We start from the raw sequence: 26,677 nt of genomic DNA on the forward strand, positions 1-26,677 counted from the left end.
CGGTCTTGACTCGGTCTCGACTGGACCTGGTCTCGGACTTGACTTGGACTAGATTAAGTTGATCTTGACTACAGACCCCCGAGCACCACATTCAGAAGCTCAAAACAGAATGAACTGAGCCTCCGAAGACAAACGCGTCTTTGTGACGCCCACGTGGTTTGATTGACAGGTGATATGTGGGAGCTATGGCTGAGCAAACACCTCAGCAGTGAGCACTCGGCAGCAAATATGTTACCGAAGAGGAACACAAAAAAAAAAGAAGTTTATCACAATTTGCATGTTTCACTTGGTGCTGGTGTCGACGTGTCACGATGAAACAGAATGCAAATGTGTGTGTCGGCCCAAACCACAGAGGGGGGGATGAGTCGAGAGCAGCCTCTCTGTTTTTTTTTAAAATTCTTTAAAGCGCATGAAAGCCCTATCGCGCTAGCGACTGTGATGTGAGCAAGTTAGTTCCCCCCCCGAGTGGCTTTTCAGAACGCCAAGAGCTCCCAAACGAGTGTCATGTGTTTGAGCGAGTGTGTGTGCGAATGAGTGAGCGGTGCGACAGTGTCAGGGAGCTTGTACTTGTGTACAATGTGTGTTTGCGTGTAGGAGGGGTGGATCAGGAGTGGGAGGCCTGTAGAAGTCATAAGAGTGTGTGTGTGTGTGTGCGTGAGTGTGTGTGTGTGTGATCAACAGAGCTGCCACTGCCTGACCCTCTCATGTCTCGAAGGCCTCACACTCAGTCCCAATCAAAGCCTCATTACCATCAACCACTGCCAACAGAGCAGCCTGCCAACTCCGTATCCATCTCTCCCTCTCTCTCCCGCTTTCTCTCCCTCCCTCTCTCTCCCAGTCTGTTAGCTTGGCATCGGCAAAGACGGTCGTTGCCCAGAAATTCGAGGGCTGCACTAATTTTTGCAGTGGTTATAGTGTGTTTTTTTCGTGTGTTTTTGTGCGTTCTGGTCATGAACAAGTGAACAAGCCTGAACATAGAAAAGACTCCCGCTGTGACAAGCTTCATGATCTGTCGCCGAGGAAGAACTGTGAGGCCGCTTTTTGACCATTCTAGCAGTCTGCCGATGGGATTTCTCAGAAACTCGCACTTGTTTTTTTAGTTTTTTTTCATGCCTCCGCGCCCGGGGACAGCCGTGACCCCAGCTATTATATTTTCGGGCTGTCCGTCCGCTCCGTTTTTTCTAATATTCCGGGAATGCCTGAAGGGAATTTCTTCAAAGTTGGCCCAAACGTCCACCTGGACTCCGGGATGAACTGATCAGATATTCCCTGTGATCTCATGTAATTCACAGTAATTCTATTTATTTTAGTCGAGGTTTGTCATGGATGGTGGGACATTCAGACATCATGCTGTGTTCAAGAGAACAGAGCAGAGCATGAAGAGATGCTCATAGTCACGGTGACCAAACTGCTAATAATGTTGTGTTCATTGGGACGCTGCTTGTAGTCCCAGCTGTGCCTACAAATTAAGACTCGACTGGCGGCCCTATGAGGCTGCAATGCTCATTAGATCACAACATGATTGCTATTCTTAGATCCCACTAGTGGAGCATAAATCTACAGCTTGGCCTGATGGTGGAGCCAGAGAAGAAGCTTATGTTGTTACCGAACATAAAATACAGTATGGTGGCCGCTTTTGTCCGACTTGATTGTAAGATGGCCTTGGTCACTAAGGTTAGCCCTACCTTTAGCTGTTAGCATAATGTCAGCATATTAGTATGCTTATGGTAGCATTAACACATATAACAATTAGCATGTCAAAACACTAGTGTTCACCATGTGAAGCACGTCATCTTTTTAGCATGCTAACTCACAAAGAGTAGCATATTAGCACGCTAACATGTTAGCATTTTGTATTCAAATGAATTACAAAGTACAACTAAGGCCATTGATTTTCATGTTAGAGATTCTGTCAGCCAATAACATGACATGGCAAGATGGCAAATGAAGTAAATACTCTTTTTCCCGTCAATGAATTTGTAACACTGAGCCTCGTCTATCATGTTGGGAATGGAGGTAGGACCAACATTTCTGGATTATCATTTTTGACATTTTCCTAGATGCTTTCACGCCTTGTACTAATATTTTCGTGACATTAGTTCTTGACTTTATCCTGAATTGGCCACTCTGATTTACCGACTGCCCCGTGACATTTCAGCGGTGCTGCGTATCCAATGTGCCACCCAAACCTGCCCACAACACCACCAGACGTGTTTTCACTTTTTTTTGTGCGGTTGGAAGGATTAGCGGTGACACACCGCCGGTCTGCTGAATAGAATTAGCTGAAGCCTTGACATTTTGAAGTTGTCTTTTCAAACCACAAAAAAACCCGTCAAAGCCTCTTTATCGATGGCGTCGGTCTCACGAGACGAGGCGGGCCTAACTGTGCCTGGAATATAAGATTATTAAATGCCCCCGAGTCGTCGTTAATACTCGGTCTCCTCCTCAAAGTTTTCCCCTTCAGTCATAAATCTTTGCGTGTGTGTGTGTGTGTGTGTGTGTGTGTGTGTGTGTGTGTGCGTGTGCGTGACACGGAGAGCCCGGCCGTCTTTTAAGAGGCCGTTAATGAAAGTTAGTGGTGTGGAGAAAGAAAGTGTCAACCGTCTCTCGCCGTGATAGATCACTCCTGCTCTTAGCGTTAACGGCGAGCCGCCACTCCGAGCATTTCAGGCAGCCGCAGTTAAATTAATCAGGTAATGGGCCATAGTCTCCGAGCCCGCTCCGTCTCCACTGCGGTTTCTCCTCCTCGTTCTCGTCTCTTGGTTTTCCTCACTTTGTCTTTTGGAACTTGGGACACGTCACAGATGCCTTTTGGGTCACAGCAGATGCATTTAGGGACTACCCATTATGTACGGTACGCGTAAACAAATGATCGGAGTAGTCTGTCTTTTGGTCTCTTTGTGTGGTTTGTCTATTGGTTTTGGTGTTTTTTAATGCCTCCATGCTGGTGACCGTTTCCGGTTGTCCGTCTGTCCATCCAATACCCCATCAGAGGATTTATTCACATCTGGCACAAATGTCCACATGGACTCAAGAACGAACTTATTCGAATTTGGTGTTCACTTTGATCGGATGTCCGTCCCATTGTCATGAACATGTCTTTGGTTAGAACTCAAACATTCATATGCTATGTATGACAATTTCACACCAACGTCTAATAGGATGAGATGATGTGAACTGCAACTTGAATGGTTGGCAGAGGAATACAACCACAAGGCTGTAATTCTAAGTATGTTTTTCCTGTATTTGAGACAGAACTGCTACTAGAACTCTTCTTCAAAAGTTATTCTAAACAATGAAAAGGTTTATTTCATTGGATAAAAATCTTCACACCGATTTCCCCCAGTTTGACAAATCACCAGCGCGTGTGATGATGGAGAGCCAGATTCAGCAGTAGTCATCTGATGTCTGACGTGCATGTTTTTTACGAGGTCTGTCAGATGCTGAGCCGCTGGGTAGCATCTGTGTGCTGCAAGTCAGAGGATTTGAGCCGTTCCCTTTGTTAGTCCGGAATATTTGATCACTTTAAAGGTTTGAAGCTGTTCACATAATTCCCACATGATAAACACCACAAACTAGTTAAGGAGAGCTGTGGGAAAAGTGTTGCTTTTTCTTATTCGTTTGTTTCTCTCACTGTTGTTGAAGATTAAGAATGTATTTTTTGTCATTTTTTCTTCGATTTACACACACTAATTATTTCTTTAAATACTTTCTCTTCATTATTGTCTTTTTAATGTTCCCATTCTTTGTTGTTTTCACATCACTATACTAATTCCTTTGAGATATAGTTTCATCCTCTCACCTTTATTCCCATTCAGTGTTGTTTTTTCTGCAGATTCATTCGCTTGTTTTGTTCTTTCTTTGTGTTTCGTTCATTGATTTACTTTATTCCTCTTGTTTTCTATTCCCTTTCTTCTACATTGCTTTCCATTCACACATCTGTGTCTTTTTTTTTCTCTTTCTTTCTCATATTTGGACAATTTACACTCTTGTTCTTTATTTCCTAAACACACTCACGTTTCACTGTTGGGATTTTCACTTCTTTGGTTTGCTTTGATTCTGTGTTTTTCGTTTTATCTTTCTCTATTTTTCACTTTACTCTGTCTCTCCTTCTTCAGTCACTTTCACACTTTCTCACACACACACACACACACACACACACACACACACACCTCTTGAGGTTGCCTTTGTATTCTTCGCCGTAGTTTAGCTCTCGGTCTTAATGTTTCATTCATTGAGTTTCTCTTGCCCGTGTTCATTTTTTTTCCTCTCCTGTTCACTGTCTTCTGTCTCTTTCATTAGCACACACACACCTCTCTGGTTTCTCTCGGCACAGTCTCCTTAGAACTAGTAGATATTCTCTGCGGACCAATTTCCCTGTGAATAATCACAGAGGTTCATTGTGGAAGCGAGCGCGGTGCCAAAGTCATTTCTCCGACGGGCTGCGGCTTTATACCGAGTCAATCAAGCAGAAATATCTCTGCAATGGCTCCTGTTTCGTTAAGCGTCACTCCCTCCCTATGAATGTAATTACCGCGCGTCGACGCCTTCTTCATTTACCGCCGCCCCCCCCCCCCCCCCAACTTTAAACCAGCGGAATTTGGTTTGAACCTGTGAAAAGTACTTTTCTAACGGTTGATTTGAGGGCTTGATCGACCGTTGAGTCGTAACTGTTTTCAGTTGATTTTGAGTTACTGTGTACATGTTGTACGAGCGTACCTGCACGCTCGTTGTAAGTCACAGAAAGTCGATTAATGTCTCAGTTTTAAATCATTTAAAAGATCTTCTTGAAATGGTCTCGTGACCCTGACTTCCCATCCACTCACTGATCCGTTTCTTCACCCTCTGAGGAAATGAAACTGCTCAAGCATCAGCACGAGTGACTCTGGAAGAATGATGGACAGACAAAACTAAGAAACGAGAAAATAATACAGTGTTATTATATTAGTTAGTAATTCTCTTAATTCCACCTTTTTTGGTATTCCAGGTTTGGGAAGCACCGTAAGGACGAGCGGCCGGGAGAGAAGCTGGACCGTAAAGGCTCCAGCAAGTGGAGGGTGGAGGAGACGCAGGTTTCAGTTGAGGAGACGATGAAGATGAGGATGGAGCAGGAGAGGTGAGGTCTTCGTGATGTTGCACCTGCTAAAAGTCTTTTTTTTTCCTGCTCAGGGCTGCGCTGGAGAAAGGTCCCCTTGTGTCTGGACTCTCATGTGCTTTGTTATTGTGGGATCAATGGGGGGAGTACGGTATTTGTCATAAGTCCACACAGCTCTTTAAACCAAATGAATGTAATACTTGCGTTTCTCTCGGGGATCTCAGTGTTTTGAGCAGCCTTGATCATTGTTACAAAGTGAATGTCCAGATGAGAGCTTCCAGGTCGTCTCCTCTCCTGGCCCACTTCCAGGTTTCCTTCTATCTGCTCGTTGAAGTCAAAACGCTTCAGTTAGTGGACTGCTAAAGTAATTTTGGCTAAAGGCTTGTAGGTCCTGTCGCACCGCTCCCTGCTTTGATCAACACATCTAGGTTGTGTTCACTCTGTCTCATTTGTTTCCTCCTAATATCAGCTGAAGGAGGGACTTGTTCACAGGTTGCATTAGAGAGGACCCACTCTGATGTTGGGTGATGATGCCTAGCTTTCGGTTTGCATCAGGTAATCCCAAAGGTGTTGCATTGGCTTGATGTTGAGGCTCTGTGCAGGCCAGTCAGGTTCTTCCTCACCAAACTGAAGCAAAACATTTCTTCATGTTTTGTGCTCAGGAGCGTTGTCACGGTTAAACAACAAAGTGTTTCTCCCAGCTGTTGTCACAATGTTGGAAGCCCACTAATATCGTGCATCATGTAGCATAAGAATTCCCTTAATTAGAAACAAGGGGCCGAGTCCAAAACCGTGAAAACAGTCCCTGACCAGAAGTACACAAGGGGAATTGGGAATTCCCTCTTTGACATTTTACAGATTAAACGAAGTAGCGATAGCAGCGGCTGATGTATTTTCCGTCCTTCGGTCCCATTTTCTGATCACACTTTGGTGGTTAAAGATCACTGCGACCCCACAAAACATGTTTTTAGCCACAACTCAGGAATTGATATGCTAATTCTTAACATTTTCCACAAATATCTAACAGGTTAAAATGATGGAAGTGATGACATTTTGCACAGACGTGGATATTAATCACAACTTAACTGGTTTGCTGATACAACCGTGAGGCAGTAATCCCAGTTTACAACAGCAGTACATTAATGTTTAATAAATACACAATTTGTATTGTGAGTAGATGGCTTGAGAGCCCAAAACCAAACACTCTCTCTCTCTCTCTCTCTCTCTCTCTCTCTCTCTCTCTCTCTCTCTCTCTCTCTCTCTCTCTCTCTCTCTCTCTCTCTCTCTCTCTCTCTCTCTCTCCAAACTAAATGTCAGACAGGCACAGTGCCAGTGTTTTTAGGGTGGCGGTTTATAAATGCCAAGGCTATTACAGCCCTGCCAGCTAATTAATTCCCATGCTCTCGGTGTAGGGGTGCTTGTTATTAAAATTTGGTTTGTAATTCTCTCTTTACGCCTGCAGAGCAGATAGTCCAATAATATGATAATAGCAAGTCTTTATTTTTAATTGGCATAAGGTTAACGCAAATGCCACGTCAGATGATGTGGTTGTTGCACTGCATTCTGGTTAAAAGGTCCTTTCGTATGTTAATCCCATCTGTGGCTTCTCTGTTACTTCCTGTCCTCAAATGTCGGAAGTCGCGACACATTTATTACTATTATTTATTATCTGTTATTAATACAGTGAAATCTATTCAGGATTACTTATAATGGTATTTCAAGAGTGCGAGTGACCCAGATAACGATGCAGCCTTTTCTTCATGTGACTCAGTGCATCGTACCTGCGTCTTTAGCTCTGTGGTTTGTTTCTCTTTCTTTGTGTCTCCTACAAGATGTGGAGCTCATCAATCTTCAAATACCGCAGAAGTTTGCCAAAACCATGTTTTCTTACTGTTATAGTAAATCTAGGCTGTTTATTGACATGAAAATCTATTTATCCACAAACATGGATTGAATGCCTTCTCGAGCCACTACGCATTATAGTACCGATCTGATGTGTGTAACCAATAGGGCTGCCTCTCATTACAAGAGGAAGTAAACGCAGTATTTCTTCAGATTTATCAGCAAGAGGTAAGAAATGGGCGTTTTTGTGCGTTTATTTGTTCTTCTGTTTGTTAGTGTGTAACGGTGTTGCCCAGGGCAAGAGAGAGCTCAGGGAAATCAGGCAAACAGGTATATGAGGAACAAAGATCAGCCTCCACAGAGCGGGAGCTGTCCTGGGACTGTCCGACAGTATGTTCGATGCATTCATTATTTAGTTCAGCGTTGGGTGTTTGACGCACCCAACGCACGTGAAAAGCACAAGCGCGCCTCTCGTTTGTATTTAACCACTGGCTGAGATGCACCGATACTGACGGGGAGATTCCCACTCAGGATGCGGAAGACTGTGGCTGCTTCGACGTTAAACAGTGATCCAGTTAGCCGTCTTTCACCGGGCCGCTCAGCCTGGAGCTTCGGCACCTTCGCTGCACAGCGCCCATCGATCGGCCGCTGCCAGAGGCCATGCTTAATCCAGCTGTGATCGACTAAATGCATGGATTTCCTCGCAGGTTTAAGTCTCGGGTCCCAGTGGACCCCAACCCCAAGCCAGACCAACAAATCTAGACAGACAGTTTCAGACAGCACACTGGGGTGTGTGTGTGTGTGTGTGTGTGTGGGGGGGGGGGGGGGGGGGGGGGTCAATACTGATGCACCTCAGATTGACAGATCCCTGAAAATATAGATTCAGATCATTCAGTCACGGACACCCAGACATGAGCATTGATGGGAAATGATTTTCACTCTAGTAAAGAGATCTAAAACACTTCCCTGTGCTTTGCACGGTGCAACCTAGCAGAGCCTACAAGGTACTCTAGCAGAGCCTACAAGGTACTCCAGCTGAGCCTACAAGGTACTCTAGCTGGCGTGTGTCATTGCATTTATTTAACTAACGCAGCAGCCACTTGGAGACAAAAACAGGGCTGGGAGGGTTACTTTAAAAAATGTAATCCTAATCTAAATACCTGTTAAAAAATGTAATCAGCAGCCAAATTTAAGTGTCACAATATTGAAGTAATGTAATCTGATTACTTTATGTTACTTTGGGATTATTTAAATTCCAAATATGCAAATTAAGACAAGAAATATGTGTTTTAAAGTTGTAAACCTGCTAGTAATCCCTGTTTTTACCAAATGTATCCGCAATCCGATTACATCTTTTTTTCTGTAAATGTCGTGAAATGGTGTTGCCTTTTTTTTGTATCCCTAATAATGAATTAACCCCCCCACCCATTATATGACTTCTGTCTGTGTTTTAAGAGTCAAATGGCCCAAAGGTTAAAAGTGGAATAGAGCAGACAGTGTGCTGTACGTCACGTCCTTTCTCCCAGTGAACTTCCAGCTCAATATTAACAGTATCGGCTCAAGTTTTGTAATGTGAAATATAAATATAATATAATAAAAAGTGAGAGATTGCCAAGATGTACGTATGCACTATAATGTCCTGGGCCCTCTAAAGTCTTGCGTGTCCCTCGGGGCCGGCTCAGGCTCCTTGTCATAAAACATTAAGATTCACATGTCCAGTGTAATCATTCCAAGAGGGCTTTCAGCAGCCGTCTTATCCCGCTGGACCTTCTACTTTCATGTACTTCCTGCCTTTCACCGGGGTCTATCACTTGTGTCAGCACTACCGCTAAGAGGAAGGTTTATTACACAGTGGTTACAATGGCACATAATGGACCATTGTTCTGGCTTGATGTGGTAGAAAGGTCACTCGTCAAACACATTTCTTCCCCCATAATGTCCCATCCTGCCATTTCTATACCTTTTATCTGCTGTCTCTCTCTCTCTCTCTCTCTCTCTCTCTCTCTCTCTCTCTCTCTCTCTCTCTCTCTCTCTCTCTCTCTCTCTCTCTCTCTCTCTCTGCTACGCTCTCTTTTTGTCCTTAGACTCCTTTCCTACTGCCCTCGAATCCTCCACGCTGAGAGTATTCTCATCTCTCATCGAGGTCAGCCGTTGGAAAGAAAGCAGGCTTTTCCTTGCGTAAATATTTTGGGACCGAAAGGGCAATGATGAGGCCAAGTGTGGTTATCCTTCCTGTCCCCATTTTAATCAACGTAATTGTGTTTGTACAATTGCACATTTTTAGCAACATTGCTTTTTAAGTGCCTGTCATGTTGACATAGATGGAGTCTTAAAGGACTCCAGCTGTAGTCGGCCTTGACTCACACCAGTTGCCCCAGTGGTGGCCCAGTACCGCCAAAGAAGCCCTACAAACATCAATGAACCACTCGAGCAGCATCAAATAACTCTCCACCTTCCATACCTAACCTCAGCTTCTCAAATTAATCATCTTACATTTCTTCCCCCTAAAATATGACTAAGTACACAGCTTCCAATGATCGCTATCACAGCTGGTTATTTACTGTTGCAGCAGTCTGCTCGTGCATGACAAACGTAGAGGCTAGTGTTGAATAGTGTTTAGGTAGAAAGTCTGATAGTTTGGGACAGCAGAGAAGAAGAGTACGCTGCAGAGGCAGATTGAGGATGGATGGCAACGTGATGGGTGTTTGAGACTTCAAACTATTTAATGTAAAGATATACTAACTAAAACTTTAAGGTTTTTCTTGGTTTTGTTCATTAAGCAAAAATGCTGTAGCAGCGTCTCAAATGTGAGGATTTGCTGCTTGTAGTTAACATCAACCTTCACTGATCCCAGAGGGGAAATGCAGGATGTGCCCGATTCAAACTGTTGGTTGAACAATTCGAAGACGTTACCCTGGGCTCTGGGAAGTTTTGATAGCTGTTTTCTTTCACTATTTTCTGCAAAATATCGAAAATATAATCAACAGGTTAATGGAATGGCCCTTCACACGTACACATCTCAGACCTGTTTTGACCCCACTAATGTAGGCAGCCGTCTGTCTTCAACACTCCAGCTCTTAAGAATGGAGATATGCGTCTTTTCTCACACACCACAACTGGTTCAAAGCTGCATCCTTCCTCTCTCAGAATCTGGCCCCATTGACCCATTCCAGGGCCTGGTTTTGGGAGGGGGCCAGGCGCTGGATTGGTATGTCTGGCCTTATCTTATCAGCCACTGCACTTGTGTATACAATCAGTAGCTGCTCCCACTTCTGCTGCTGCTGCTTCTCTCTCTGGTGGAAATCACTGTTTTTCCTGTTTAAAGATAGATCCCTCAAGGGCCTGGTTTCCTTCGGCGCTGTTCGATAATTGCTGAGTCCACAACTAATACAGACACAGCATGCAGGTCCACAAGCTTTCCTTCGACATGGGTTCAGTTGTTGGAATAAGTGCACATTGTGCTAAAAAGATTGTTACCCCTGTCAAGTTCAGTCGGGAGCTGATAAAACCATCAAGTTCATTAGCAGCCTCGTTTTTAGTAGTTAACTTTTCTGTTTTAAATGCACATTTTTTACCTCCGATGGGGAGCGCCCCCCCCCCCCCCCCCTCGTTAGACTTATTGTTTCATTATGCACAGCATGCACATTTCCTAGATTCAGATTTTTTTTGCCCGCTGAGCGTTCAGTCAAGTTGCACCCCCCACCTCGTCGCTACGACTGTCCCATTCTCTTCCCCACCGCCGTTAAAAAGGGGCCTGGAGAAAAGAGAGCAGTACGATAATTGGTAGTTGTAAAGCTCTGATAATTGGCAAGGCTGTAATTACGGGACTGCGCGATAGGTAGTCCCCCTGCTGCAGCAAATGGGGTTGCCAGTTATTCACAAGATAATGGCCTAAAGAGAGAGTGTGTGTGTGTGTGTGTGTGTGTGTGTGTGTGTGTGTGTGTGTGTGTGTGTGTGTGTGTGTGTGTGTGTGTGTGTGTGTGTGTGTGTGTGTGTGTGTGTGTGTGTGTGTGTGTGTGTGTGTGTGTGTGTTTGTGTTTGTGTGTGTGTGATTGTGTTGTTCTGTATGAGACACAAAGGTATCAGAGGTGTGTGTGTGTTTGAGAGACAGAAAGAGAAAAGCGTGGTAGCTATACATTAGCAGCACTCTGAATACAAAGTGCTTCCCTCATATGAGGTGCTGTGGGGGCGACAGACTATTATGTATTGTTTATGGTATTATTCAGTGGGGGGGGGGTAAATAATAGGCTCCACATCTCTCTCTCTCTTCTGTAATGGAAAGTTAAAAAAGACACAATAAACAATCAGTCTTAATGTTGCGGTGGCTCGTCTGGTGTTTTGTTAACGTGACGGCTGAGATTTACAGCGTCGCTCAGCTCCGCCATGTGTAATCATGAGGCTTCAGCAGCACAAAGGTTTTACCTGACAAAGTGGGAACCAGTAAGGGGGGCGGGTTCAATCTCCCACGGAGCGGTCTTCCCTGTGATTCATACAGCTTGGTACAGTACTAGATATCAGGCTTTGTTCTGCCTGCATCATGTATGTGCTTTACGTCACTATTTGAATGAGTGAAATCCTTTTAATAAATCTGTCAATTACATAGTTAACGGACAGCATTCAAATAATGTGCATCTACAATAATCATGTATCATGAACAAGAAGAACCAGACATGGTCGCTTCATAAACTTGGATAGCAAAGAATGAACAAGTGTCATTTACAAGATAATATAATATGGGGAGGGCAATTTAGATTGATAGAAATATGAGTATTGTTCTTTTTTATGTTTGATTCACTGGAAATGAAATCGAGAAACCATTTATTCATAAAGCAATCAGACGAGAATGTTTGCTCTTGGCTCTCCAGTCAATGAACTACTTGTCAAGTTGGCCATAGTGGCCCAAAGGAAGCAGACTCTGACTCTTTCACTGAGTAGCTCACCTACCTGCAGATAGAAACAGAGTCCAATTAATAACACAACCTCTCTCATATTACCAGCATCAGTTATCGTACATATTGACTTTTCATTGGGCTTCAATCTAATGTCTCTTTGGTTCTTTGCTTCCAGTAATCGAGGCTGAATTCAATAAATGAATCTGGAGAACAACAACAGTTATTATATTTACAATGGAAGGAACTCAAGCGTAGTATTCTCAGTCTTTAACCCAGTGGTCAGTCAATATCAACCCAGCTGCCAGAAGAAAATGTTGGCATTGCACATTTCTGCAAACCAGTGGATACGTCGACGTTTCTGAACCAAAAATAAGTTTCATAAATATATTTCATATCAGCCTCCTATCTTGTTGGCAGAAAAGCACAACGCCCCATGGTTTACGTTAATGATTGATTAGGTTTAGGCAGCAAAGCTACTTGGTTAAAGATCATAGTTTGTGTTAAAATAATACCGTTACAACGTAGCTAGTGTAAAGGAATAACAATCAGCCTGAGCTTCATCCTTAACGAGCCTAACAGCGTCACGTAACCAGCGTCAAGTCAACCATTACTTCTGGTGTCACACGGGACACAAACAGCTCCTGGGTGAAAGTCCAATGTTTGTCATCAACCAGCAGCACTCCCACCTGCTCTCAGTGGACCTTCTCGCTTGTTATAATGGTTATTATACCTCATACCTTTCAATAACGGTTGCTCGATATACTACGTCACCTACTCTGACATTCAACGCATCTGTCTTTTAAAGAAACGTAAAATGCACAAACATTATTTTTTTGCTGGCGACTGGGCTGTCAATACGGACAGAGGTGTTTGCTACCAATGTAGCTGAGTTTATTTAACAATAGAAAACCAGGTTTCCATTGTAGTACTTGATATATAAATACAAGAAAGAGGAATGGATATATTTGGCATGGCAGTACCCATTCATATCATACTTAATAGCCACATACAGAATACATTACAGCACCAGAACTACATAGAAGTTTTTCTTTCCAGAAGCAGCCCAGCGCTACACAGACTGGTCCTTTTTCTGACCCACCATTGTCTTTTGAGCCAGAAAAGCTGGTATCAACATGTCTGTTACACTCTTCACCATCAGGATCCAGGCCAAGACCAGAGAGCTGAGGGAGCGCCAGGCCAGGGAGCGGGACTACGCCGAGATCCTGGACATAAGCCGCTCACCGGAGAGGGGCTCCGAGGAGGACCACCCGTACGCAGGCATCAACCCCCTGAACAGCTCCGTGGACAGCGGGCACAGCCGGCCCCACAGCCCCCGGGACGACTACCCCCACCTCCATCCACACCACCAGCACTCCGATTCCCTCTACACCCAAGTCAGCAAGGCCCGCAACGAGCGGTCTCCGTCTGCAGACAGGTAGGGGTGGATTTATGCGTTTAAAGAGCTCTGTTGTGAAAAAAAACAACCAGAATCATCTTTCAGTATCTAGATTTTAGTTATTTTTTTGTTCTAATCAGTTGCATTCTGGGTCATATTTAGTTTTCATCATTCAATTTCCTTCGTCCCTTGAAAAACAATTACCTGGTACCAGTAATGAATGAGTCACAATCCCCCTCAGAGGCCCAAACCGGGTGACGGGCTGCCATTCAATGTTTCAGCAACCTTTTTACCTCCCAATTCTAAAGCCCCCCCCCCCCCTTAACTCTGAGGCGGCATTATTGCGCAGAGACGGCAAGCTGGCTATCACACCTGCAGGAGAAAATAATCACAGCAACAGAAGGCAGGCGGTAAATGTCAGCTCGCCGACTGCTAGACACCGTTCTCGGGTGGGGGGTGGTGGGGGAGGATTACTCAGGAGAGGCAGTGGGTGAATGGGAACCTTTGAAATATCCATCTCCCCTGACCTTTCTACCTCTCCTCCGTTCTCTTGTTGATTCCACCTTGTTTCCAGCCTTTCACTGCGTTTGCGTGAAACATTCTGAGTTACCGTCTGTGTCCATGACTGACAGCTCATTTTGAAACGATCACCCTGGCCTGACATGGAGATCCCTTTCTTCCTCTGTGCGTCTACTTTGCATTCACATACAGCCAGCCAAGTGGAAGCATAACCAAACCTAAAAACCCAAAGCGAAGTCCACTGCAGCGACGGCCAGCCCAATAAAAGCCAGAGCGTTCTAAGCGCCTGCATCTTTCCAGCAGCAGCAGTTCTCAGCACTGCAGGTCTGTGCTTTCTAATCCTCCCTCGATCAATGAACGCAGAGATTTCGTAGCCCTGAGATGGATTTTGGGGAACTCGGAGCCAATCGAGGAAAGCCTGCGGCGTAGCAGAAACACAGGCAGTGCAGGCGAGCACATCCACCGTGGATGAATGGGTTTGTCTTAGTCGTGGTTTTCACACATCCCCAGATGGCCCCGGCAGCCTGCGTGTACTTCAAGAGTGCTGTAGCTCGTATTGATTCATAATTCATTGTGCTGCTGTTGTCATAGCATGTTTAATTGATTTATTTTATTAAATCCCTGATGTGGTCCTGCGTGGCGTTATGCAGATGCACATCAGATACGGAGTCTTATTTAATTAGGTGAGGGAATTTGCTCATGATTTAGACTCTAATCATTTTTATATTAAAGTTAACAGTTCACTCATTCACCACACAAGCAATTTTATTTCCCCCTCTGTGCTCCACCATGAGATATTGTTTTATGCCTCTTTGAAGTTTTGTGAGAAAGCTGGCCCCGACCCCCCCCCCCCCCCCCCCCCCCCCCAAAGCCCACAGACGGATTAGCGCTGAAATCATTTCAATGGACCGCCTTTTACAATTGTTTAATAATTTAAGTCATTCATCAAGAGAATTTAAAGTATTCAATAGTTCCAGCTTCTGGAATGTGAGTATTTGCTGACTTGTCTGGTGTTTTTTTCATCGTTGTAACTCCGGCTGTGGGAGCCTGTGGACGGCCTCTTTAGTGTTTGTATACATTTATAGGTAAAATGATTCATCGGTCTGAAAAATAACGAATATACATTCGTCAAGAATTAAGTCTGTACCAGTTGCAGCCCTGAAAGGGATAACCGTGACTGAACAACCTCAGTAGTTCATTGCACCCCAGGCTTTAGCTGGTTCCACTGGGCTTTGGAGACAAAACTCTTTATTGCATTTCATTTTAAGCTGAGGTAATATTGGTCTTTTCAATTAATACCAGCAACAGGTCTCCCTTTTGTTTGGCTCTGATCGGCTTGTGGGCTTTTAGAGCACCGACCGTTCTTGGAGTAATAAGGTCGTGCATATGATTTTGCACACCGCCCTGGTAACCATCCCGCCCCTCATGCTAACCATCCCGCCCCAGACTTGAAACGATGGCTCTTTTCAGGAGGCTTTGCTTCCAGCAGCGTGGGTGCCGGGGGCTCGCACTCCTTGAAGATATTATGTTGCGCTCCCAGATCCCCAATCGTAAGCAAAATATACCTCCCGAGAGAAGCAGGAAGCGCGTTTCCTGTCTGCCCCCTACTGAACAGGAAGTGAATTAGACCCTGCCGTGCCAAGCACTGGAGGGAGGGGGCCTCGCCCGACGACGGGGAGTGTTTGTTATTGTGGGATTGGAATGGCAGCACGGACTGATATCAGAGCTTAAGCATTGAGCAGATTTGATCAAAGCAATAACATGTCCATAGAAACTGAGAGCGAAGGACAATGTTATGTTGCTCCTCCGCTGACGCTTTTCTTTTGAAACGACGGGCATGCCGTGATAAGTTCAAACAAACGCTTTGAGATTCCGGTGGAGTCGGCTCCATACTTCGGGTGTTGCCGTTTGTCTCGTCACTGTTCGAATCGGGAATCGTTGAACAAGCCGCGTTTGTCTGAGAGGAGCCAATCGATCATTGATTCAGTATCTTATGCCTCGAGTCATTTAGGACATGTCACACTTTTTGAATCGGTGTTTGTAAAGCCCTTTTGTTGATGCTGCCGTGTTGTGATTCTCACAAGATCATGCTCAGAATCAGACTGAAGGGGTCAAAGCCATGGCAGAGAGGTTCTTAAATAATCTCCATCATATGACGTAATAATAATCTTAATCCGCAGAGCACTCTGAACTCTCAGTGGCCTTGTTGTCTCACTACAATAAGTCCTCCACCTCTACGGAAACATCGCAATCATGGCGAGAAGTAGAGAGAACTCAGAAGTGTCTTCTGTGCAGAATAACACAGTTGAGAAAAGATGAAATTTCAAGTTGAATTTCTTTGATAAATTGGAAAGCAATTGAATCCGTATATACAACATTTTTCAAAGATCCCACAAGTATTACTAATGTTGGAAAACATGCTATGCATATTAAATGAATTACATTTTTACAACCTCTCTTGTCCTCCCCTCTCTCCTCTGTGTTTAGCAGCCTGCAGTTCTGTTCCACAGATTTTATTATTTTAATGTTTCAGTCTCACAAATCAATCCTGGCTTCCCAGTTGCACGTAGGAGCCCAGAATTGTTATGTTTTCAACAGGATTTGGTTGGTGCTAACGGTTTACTCCTGACATTTTAGATGAGACATGTAGAATAAGGGAATTTTTCTTGAAATAGCACAATTTTAAGCTCCAATTTGGTTTGACTGTACCTTTGCTTCTCAGAGAACAACACAGTGACTGATAAGGAAAGTCATCAGAGTGGGAGTAACAACACAGTGTGAGACTCAAATATGACTCAAGAACATATTCTGCCTTTGTTGCGTCTACCGTGACTCTTAACTGTTGAAGCCGCCGCTCGTGATGATAATCATCAGCAGTGTCATCATGATCTTCCTGGAGCAGGTTATCCAAACTTGTGCTTGCTAAGAGGAAATCCATCCATTAACCCCGGGCGCTGTCACTTCCTCACAACACTCATTTTAACAACGGGACCGAGATTCTACCTCAATGCCCCAAATGAGAATACCAGAATCCCCCCCCCCCCCCCCCCCGGGAGGAAGCGGGAGAAGAAGAAACAATAACAAAGACAACATGCAGCTGCATAAATATCCATTGGAATTCATATTTAATTGCCTCATCTTCTTTCTTTTTTTTCCTTCAAACATAGCGCTGTCAGACATTTCAATTTAACCGCAGAGGTTTAAAAACAAAAACAACTAAAGAGGCCAGGAGGAGCTTCAGAAGCCTTTTGGGAACCGTGCGCCCGTTTCCTTGGCTTGAAGGAGCGTGACCCCGAGGACTGTCAGCCAGTCTGCTGCATCACGCCTGAAACAACATGTAGCTCTGGAACAGTTACTGTCAGGATTAGACCCGTCGTTTGTACATAGATATGTGAAGCTACAGTAAATTGGTGGTTGTACATGTTTTCACAGGAGCACTTGATGTTGTTAAGTTGCTGTGCGGTTTGTTGCGTAGGCGAGCACGGTGTATCAGGTTGGGAACATTCTTTTTTTTTTTTGAGTGTTTTTGTTTTGGCTCGCAACCAAATTACATAACCTTGCTGCTGGGACGCTGGTGGTCTTTCTTTCTCAACCTGCCAAGCTAAATATTGTCCAAAGCTTCATGTTTTTTAATCTCCCCCAATGTTTTCCCACCATTACAGCTTGAAAAAGACTGGGGTCCCGGAGTATACTGTAGCGTTGACATCTGGTAACATGTGTCGCCATGTTATTGTTCCTAAATACCCTATGAATAGTTTGCTCAGCTCTGTAACAGTGCGTGTCTTTGCCATCCGCTGTAAATGAATGAGCAGAATTTACTTAATACATATTATAGAAGCAGTCGGCGTGTTATTGAATAGCTTTGTTAGCCCTAAACATTTGCTGTACGACCCTCCATCCCTGTTGTGTGAGCGCAAGTGTGCAGAGAACTGAAGTGAATTAGCCACCATTGTTTTATTTCCCCTCCCAGCTGCAAGGCAGCGGCGAACGCTGGGGAAGGCTCTGAGGGATTTGCCGTGATTTGATTCTCAGGCGTTTCCAGAGGAGGCAGCGCTCTCTTATTGAATCGGCTCCATTACATTTCATCTCCACCGGGGGAATAAGGGGCCTCGGAGGGAGCGAAAGCGCTCGTGTTGTCTCACAAACACACACCAGAAACAGCGACGCAGACACACAAACAGACAGCAGTCGCCTCGCAGCTTTTCACATGCTGATTGTGTGTGTGTGTGTGTGTGTGTGTGTGTGTGTGTGTGTGTGTGTGTGTGTGTGTGTGTGTGTGTGTGTGTGTGTGTGTGTGTGTGTGTGTGTGTGTGTGTGTGTGTGTGTGTGTGTGTGTGTGTGTTCGCTCATGTGCATTCGATTGCACTTCATGTATGCTGCATGCACACGTTGTTTAATAGCGTGCATCCGTGCAATGTTTCGATGCAGTCGCTTTTGTGTTGGTTGGCTTCTTTTGTTCAGGTGCACATGTGTATTTTCTGGAAATGTAGAGGAGTGGGAGTGACATGTCAAAGGTGTGTGTGTGTGCGTGTGTGAGCCACAGATAGAGAATTCAGGTATGCAGCTGCACACAATGAATACAAAGCGTGTGCCTCGTGTAAGATTCTGAAGGGGATTTCTGTCGATGCAGGCTGGTCTACCAGAAAGGTGGCCCCGGGGCAAAAATGAGCCGTGAGCCTCCTGTTGACCCCCCATTCCTCCTAATTTTCTGTGCATTGTGTTCTGTATGTGTCCTTTTGCCTGAGTGCAAATGGCAACTTGATTATAATTTGCCCTCAGACCCAGAGAAAGACCAGTACTCCTATTGTGAAACGCTACCAGCACAACGCTGCACCTGCTGTGTGTCATTTTGTGATGATTTGTGTTGGAAGCTGTCTTAAAGCTGGATTGATCATCAGTCACTGCTTGTGAAGTGAAAGGGTTTGCATGTAGTGAGAATTGTCAGTAAATTGGAGTCCACCGATTTCTCCACTCTAAGCTTCTTTTTTATCCACTTTTAGCTCAATGTGTTCTCAGTTTACTGCCGTTCAAACGTGTTTCCAGCCACAACAGGCACAGCTGTTTTTGAGCAAACAAGCTCTGATATACTGGGGCTACCTAACTGCAGACAAAGTTAGCAATTAGCTGGTGAACAGTGATGCGTTTAGCAGCTAAAGAGCCAGGTACATCCCTTATGAGTGGGTGGAGACCAAAACTGAGCTAAAAGGATTGAATATTGGACTTGCATTCAGCAGTTGGCCAGAAACCAAAGCTAATGTTGCTCCCAAGTCTGCTAGATGTGTAACGGGTTGACAATCATTTTCCAACTCATTAGCAATTAATTTTTCTTTGGCGATAATGTATCAGATGTTGTGTTTTCCCCTTGTTCCGCTTTCCCCAAGTGGCCCCACAAAATCATTTAATGCAGTTTTAAGGCCTCCGTCTCTAATAGTAAGACTAGTTGGACTTGCTGCATTGCTGTTTCCCTCAGTAATTAATTCAAAAGCACCCCTCTTTATTTCAGTGTTGAGTAAACACGCAGCTAATCCAACATTCCTGTCTATTCAGGGGCCCCTGAGACTTCAGACAAGGAGTCCCAGCTGGGGACCAAACGCATGCAAACACCAAACTAGAGCCACAAACGCAGGAGTATCCAAAACTCACAAACAGCACAGTTTCCAAGTTTGAACAGTACGGAGCGTTTAAAAGCTTCAGCGAGCTTAAACATCGTTTTGTTGGATTTAGAAATTTGACGGAGAACCGGTAGGTGCCATGTTGTGTGACGGGATCAACAGAGAAGAAGTCTATCTCGCTCTATATCCCCCATAATCCACTTACCAACAGACATCATCTGTGTTGGTTATTTCATTCTCGCTCCCATGTTCCTGTAATCCCACACGTTTCTCAGTCTCTTTATCTCTGGTTTTCACATAAAAAGGCGTCTGCCTTGTTTGATGATTAACACGTTATTACGTCACGCTAACGGTTCATTTCCTGTGGAACCGAACCGGCTGATGTTGCCGTGCAAAATCTCGCTGAATCCACAGAATCGGCTCTCACATTGTTCTCGTTTTCAAAGTGTTCTGTATCTGAAAAGTACGATTTTGTTTTCATTTTCTGTGTGACTCAAAAGTCTGACAAATTCAATTTTGAAGCCGAGTACATAAAGTGAAGTATTCAGCTGGAAAACTGAGTGGAAAAAGTGGTTGGCTTGTTCTCTGCTGTCTGCTATTTTCTGCCAGACTAACCTGGAGTTGGAAGGAGTCACAGCTGTGACTTTTCCACTCTTCACAACCGTTAAAGACCTGACAGAAAAAATAATAAAAAAACGGAGCTCCGTCACATCTTTCTGCGCCTCAGCTGCTCTGCTATCTGGCTCGTAATGTGCGAATAGACCAGACCAGGCAGGACAAGATGTTGGCGTTCACTGCTATGCAGCATGGATGCGTGTTCTCACCACTCGCTGAGCAGAACAGGATGTCTTACTACAGCTTGGGGAACATCTCTGCTTGAGGGTCATCACGAGTGTCAGCCCGAATGCTGATCCAAAGCCTGCTGCCGAGAACAGGGACAGAAGTTTGATCCGCTGCCACCGTGTTTCACCTCCAGTTAAAGACATCTACATAACACACACAGTATGTACTTGAACTTCTGCACCTGAGACAACACAAGACTGATCTCATTAAATATGAAACAATAACTACAGCAAAAAAGTTACAATGAAAATCTGAGATCCAGGTCTGAATAGTGTGGTTTCAGCTTCTGTGGGCGTGGCCAGATTAAAAGGTTTGTCCCGGGGCAAACATTTGCTGTAGTTTTGCTGCCCTTCTGACACCCTACCAGACATGGTGGCACATTCCGTTTGTACTCTGTCTCCCAAAAAGTGCACAAAGCAAGCCACAAATAGCATCTTTATTACATCTAAACCAAAACTTTGGTACCAAGTCGATGCCAAAACTCTGAAAGGTTGCCAGTACCTGTTTTTACATAGTGCCGTAGGTACCGTCAGGGCTCGTAAGGAGTATTCTTCTTTATCCACATATCAAGCATCCAAAGGTTTGTGTAACAGCCAGTAACAGGAGCCTCACATCTCACATATGCAGTCCTCTATCTTGTGCTTTTACAGTTAGCTGATCGGCAGAATAAGAAGCTCCTGAAGTGAACACGGTGGATTCAATCACCGCTGCTCACGCCTGCTGTTTTGCCAGCCAGAGATCCATTAAGAATGATTTCAAATGGCTGACACCATCATTTACTCAACATGTCGTATACACAGATGATTATATACAGTATGAGTGTAGAGTGAGAGAGATAGCTGCTGTTAAAGTTCGGGCCTGTCGGCCGCCATCTGCTCCTGTACGGTGGAATCGGTTACTGTGTACGTGAGGGCAGACGGGCCGGTCCTCTTCCACTGCTAATCCCTGGATCAAGGCCAAGAGCTACAGCAGAGGGGTGTGTTGTGGCCCGGGGGGAGAGGACGGCTCACTGGGTTTTTAGGGGTCTCTGGGTGTTCTCGGGTTGGAACGAGAGCAGGAGGGTGAAGACTTTATTTCCACTTTTGGAAAAAAACAGAATCATCATTTGGTTTTGTGACGGCTCAGTCAGTTTGTTTGTTAGGTTTCCTGCAGCTTGTTTGCCTCTTCAGCGTTTAGAGAGGGAGGAAAACCCAAGCACACTTTCTGTGAGTTTGTTTTTAACCAAACTCGCTGTTTTGACTATTAGTTTCCAAATGTGTGAGGGCTTCTTCATTTGGTCCGTAAAGATGGAGTTGTTTAAATAACTTTGACCCTGATCCACGGAGGTCCTGTAAATCAAACTCTTAGCTCTGAGTCCCAATATTCATAACTCTTTACAGACGTGCGTGGTTAGAAATAATGGTTTGACCTTTTTCTTTTGTAGAAAACTGTCAAATATAAATGGAACCATTTCCTTGAACAGGACGTCCAGAGAAGCACGACAGTCAAGTCTTTCAATCCTTAAAAAAAATCATAAAAACTCCTTTACATATTTAAAACACTGTATTTAGACGACTTCACAAGAACAAACATTAGATTTGCAGTCAAGACCGTCAAATCTGAACAAACACTTTAACAGCATGGAAATGAACTAATTCATTTTTTAAATTCATTCCCCGTCTTTTCGTGGCCATGAGCCGATGAACCGTGTTATTGGTGTCTCCACTCTGTTAAGATGAATTAGTTTTCATATTGACACAATGAAACTATGAACAATCCTCGACCCCCAAAGCAGTTCAAAAGGGGAATTCCACTACAGCGGCGTCTTGTTGTCATCAGACCGGGTCACATTCAAAATAGTTTTATTAAACATTGATTGATTTTCTGATTGTCATGAGAGCAACGTTACAAAATTCAAACGAGGACCAAATTAAGCTAAATATCGTGATATTTCTAAATGCCAACAGCTGGAGAAGAATTTCCCTTTAAGTGCAATATTGATGTTTTAATATTAATGACGAGGATTATGTCTCATATTGATGTAATGGGTATTTACACCAAATATTAAACAGCAGACGACCTGCTGTGATCAAACTATATAATGCCTCCCTCTGAGTCCTAACCACAAGACAGATTAAGTGTTTGATCTGAGCTGAATAAACATGCACACTAATCCAAGATTATACTGTTATGTTCAGCGTTCATACATTTACAGTCGAGGGAAGATATCCCCAGTTTAACCGGGGTTTTTACCAATATTTCATCTTACATTCCCACCGTCTTTCATGCGCATTCTTTACTTTTGTCTCCCTCTTTACTACCTGACCTCACAACACTTGAGGACAAAGCGTCCTACAAAGTGTGTCTGATGACCGTCGACCCTCTGGGGTCAAGGAGCTGTATTTCTGGAGTTTCAGTGGAAGGCTTTCCTCTTCCGTGCGCCGCTCAATTGTAAACAGTCCGATGAGCAACTTGACTCGACGTGTTGGAAGGGATCGTTTCACAAGTAGCCGGTTTACGAGCTTCTAGTAGCTAATAAAAAGCTGAATCCTTGTCAGCCGATAGGCGAAGGGTTCTCAGATTGCAGCCGATGTGCGCCGCGTCTTTAACTCTCAACACAGACCGTTAGCCTGCATGCAACCAAAGCTCTGACGGGATTGGTCAATACTAATATCGGGATATCAGAACTCTTTCAATACCAAAATGTTGTCCCGGTGCCTCCAGATTCTGCGTATGAATGTAGCATCTTTTCATAGTGAATCCAAAAGAGATGACTCTGATTCATGCTCATCATGGATACAGTAGTTTGTGTCTAAAGGTTCACAAAACCTCCCTTTTATTCCCAAGACATTTTATTTATTTATTTTAAGAATTTGGCAGCAACACCTGCAGAAAACCCATTATTCCATCATTATAATGGAGGATAAAGTGAACGAAAGCACTTTACTGAACACCCGCCGAAACCATGATGTCTGAATTACCGATACTGATGGTTTTCACAGAAAATGGAAAATAACTCTCTCCTCCTTTTTGGGACTGTAACTTTATCTGAATCCTTTCCATTTGTGAGTAATGTGGGGCTCACCAGGCCGCAGACGCAGGGGAAAGCCCTAGGGGACTCTGGGAGGTATTGGACTGAACAACGGCGTGATTAGTGTGGAGACTGTAGCGCACACACACACACACACACACACACAATCAGTGGGAGATTAGGGGAGAGGAACATGTCTGCAGCTTCCAAATGATGGAAACAGGAATGTGTTAGTATGTTAGAGTGCAAATCTCTTAGGTCATGTTCCTCTGTGTGTGTGTGTGGGGGGGGGGGGGGGCGCGCGCATCTCCACCCAGTATTGACCATGTCTGATGATGTCATGCCCTCCTGTTTTGGTGCCAGACTGACTGTCCATCTGAAAACCCTCAGTGTGGGCTTTTCCTCAAATGTCACACACAGGAAATATAAAGTGATGCGGCGTGCATCACACAACTCCTGAGTGTATTTAACAGACTATAATAATGAAGCTTGTCATACATGCAGTAAAGAACTTGTCTCTCTCCTTTAGAAAGCCGTTTATTAGATGAGTTGTACTGACGGTGCAGTAAGCACACAGTATACCGGTCCATTAGCATTAGAGCAATGTGACGTAGAGTACGGCCTTCATGGAAACAGTTTGGGATTTTAAGATTTCTTTAACAGAGCAAGTTTTTCAAAGTTTTTTTATTTTCTGGCATCACTCCTGGGATGTAATTACAAGTAGGAGTGCTGAACACAAACCATCTCTGACACTGGTACCAAAGAGCTGCCCCGTGAAACCGCAGTGTTTTCCTCAACAATCTGGAAATCATTTTCACGTTACAACTTTTACTGGAACTGGTCAAATTACTCCTCATGATTCTCTCTGCGTGATCAGTCTGTTTCTGTTTCTGAGTTCACATCTGGTAATCGACACGTCTCAGAATACAAATATCATTTTTGAAAATGATATTTTAGTTCTCGCATCAAGATAAAAAAATTTCTTTTTTTATTCACACACTTTTTTTTCTTTCACATAAAATAGGCCTCAATCACCAACCCCTAGGAAGAAGACGTTTCTTCTTCAAACCCGCTGACGCAGTTGTTTTCTTTGGGATTTGTTCTTAAGAACAGAATCTAAGCGCCCTCAAGAGCTTTTTAATCACTCGAATATCCACTCAAGAATGAAATTCAGAATGCACTTAGAAAGATGTTGATGGATGTGTTTAGAGGGATAGCCAAACCATTTGATCAAGGACTAAGTCAACAACCTTACAAATTTGTACATATATTTGTGAACCCTGTGTTGCAGATTTAACTTTGGACCCAGTTGTACTGTTTACAAAGGAAAAGACAGTTTTTCATGTACTCCCCCACACACACACACACACACACACCCCCTCTGTCACCCTTTAAGCATACTTTTAAAAAGTCCTCGGTCACAAAAGAGCTTGAAGCCGCGCAGCCATTAATGTCACAAACGTCTCTGTGGAATCCACTTAAGGTATTTAATATTCATCAGATCAGAGAATTTGCCAACATTCCTAATAGCACTCTCAGAGAGCTTAGCTGCAGCTGGACCCGCTCTGACAGTATGTTGCACATTAGTGCGGCGGTAATGGCGTGACACATTCTGCTTTATCTCCCGCTGGGAATGAGGTTCAGTCTGTCACAGTGGGGGGGGGGGGGGGGGGGGTGTAAGTGAGGAACTTTTGGCCATTTGGGTTTAAGCACAGGGGCGGCTGAGAGCGCGCCGTGACCCTAAAAGGCTGCTGACCCACATCTGGTGTCGTGGACGGCACTTTACGTCACTCAGCTGTCCGACTGGAATCCCTTTGTGTGTCTGTGAGTTTGACTTCCATGTGTTATGCATGTGGTGTGTTGTGCCGTAGTGTCTGTCTCATTTCTATTTCAGTTTTAGAGATTTTTTTTGTGTCATTTTTATTGTTTATCGCGCAAAATAATATTCTCTTTATCTTTTTACTTAGTTTACATAATGTGATGTAGATTCTGAATCTCTTGTATTAAAGCGTTCTGGAAAAAATGGCAGCACAAAAGTTTCCCCACATAAGGAAACGGATAAAACTATAAAAATAATAACAATCAATATAAAACCAAAACAATTCAAATAAAGAGACAACAGACTTGAAACAAACCAGCAAATGACCTCATTCAAAGAATTCAGTTAAAGGACAAACTCGTTCAGTAAAACATTCACGTTTGTTCAGCTCTCCGATGTCACCATTTTGTTGCTTTTCTGTTCGTTACATCATTATGAATTCAATATGTTTGGGTTTTTCGGGTTGTTTGGACAAAAGAAGCATTGTGAAGATGTTTCCATTGGGCTCTTGGGATTGTTTTACTATTTTCTGACATTCTCTGTGGCTTTGTTCCTTTATTTGATAGCAGATATTATAGATTCAGTAATAGGAGATAAAGGTAGCACATGCAACAACATGTCCACATGGTATGCAACTTAAATCACTTGGCCATCAGAAAGTGTAAAATGTTTACCACTAAACGTTAAAGCTATAAATCAGAAAATAAGCAAGAGGTCACCCCCCTAGAGACAGATACCCCGGTACCCCAACTGCCCATTAAATCATCTTAAACCGGGTCGTACTGAGAACCGTGACGGGAAAAAGAGGGGATTATATATAATCTAATAAACCTTTTGATTTAAGACTGTAGGACCCCACCTCTGACTAATGGCTTCACACACACAAACACACTGAGTGGAGAGGTCTGGTCCTGATAATAAGAAGATGGGTTGGATGGATGGAGTGTGTTTGATGGTGACAGGTAGGTCAAACTGGAGAGCCGGTCACTTTTATCTGTTTGTGTCCATAAGTGTCTATTTTCTAACTGGAATGTTCAGTAACGAGTAACCTGGAATGTCCCAATTTTCTTTTGGTTTAAATCACAGCACGCTGACCCAGAGACCCAGAGGGGCCTGCTGGTTCCCATTAGCGCAGCCTGTTCCCTGTTAAGCCTCCTTCCCCTGCGTCTAAAACCCATCAATGGCTCTTGTCCGTCCGTCCGTCGCTGAACTCTTCCAAACACGCCTACCCTGCTGCGATCTCCGTTGTGCCAGATATACGGCCCCGGGGTCACCTTTCAGGTAGCACAGGGATGGATTTCACATTTTGCGGAATGGCCCCCTGACAGTGAAACTGTGACTTCATGACCTGAATATGAATGTCAAACAGACAGGGAGACGCTCAACAATTGTCCAGCAGAGTGTAAGTGGGGACTTTGGTTGTAAGCAACATAACGAGTGAAACAGTCGAGTGTTCGGGGATGCAGTGCAGGAAGTTTGCCGGGTGTTACATCGTGTTGCAACATCCTCTGATTCTTCACGCTCCTGTTCCTCCTCTCCTCATCCACTTTACAGCCTGTGTCATTCAGTATTAATGTCTTATTTACTTCCTGTTCCTGCTCCCCACTGTCAAACATGGGTCCTCCTTGTTTCTGTCATTTTGTTAAAAA

At 44.1% G+C, this 26,677-nt stretch overlaps 1 protein-coding gene across 1 annotated transcript in view; it reads left to right on the forward strand.

Annotated features, from left to right (window-relative positions):
- pard3ab (par-3 family cell polarity regulator alpha, b) overlaps nucleotides 1–26,677 on the forward strand; it is a 205,572-nt gene that overhangs the window by 139,253 nt on the left and 39,642 nt on the right. Inside the window, exons 22-23 of the mRNA XM_076098178.1 lie at nucleotides 4,988–5,116; nucleotides 12,989–13,264. Coding sequence (XP_075954293.1) covers nucleotides 4,988–5,116; nucleotides 12,989–13,264 — 405 coding nt within the window. The remainder of the gene's footprint in view (nucleotides 1–4,987; nucleotides 5,117–12,988; nucleotides 13,265–26,677) is intronic.

This window comes from Anarhichas minor, unplaced genomic scaffold, assembly GCF_050575085.1.
Source record: "Anarhichas minor isolate MPS153535 unplaced genomic scaffold, ASM5057508v1 ptg000024l, whole genome shotgun sequence".
Lineage (NCBI taxonomy): Eukaryota > Metazoa > Chordata > Actinopteri > Perciformes > Anarhichadidae > Anarhichas > Anarhichas minor.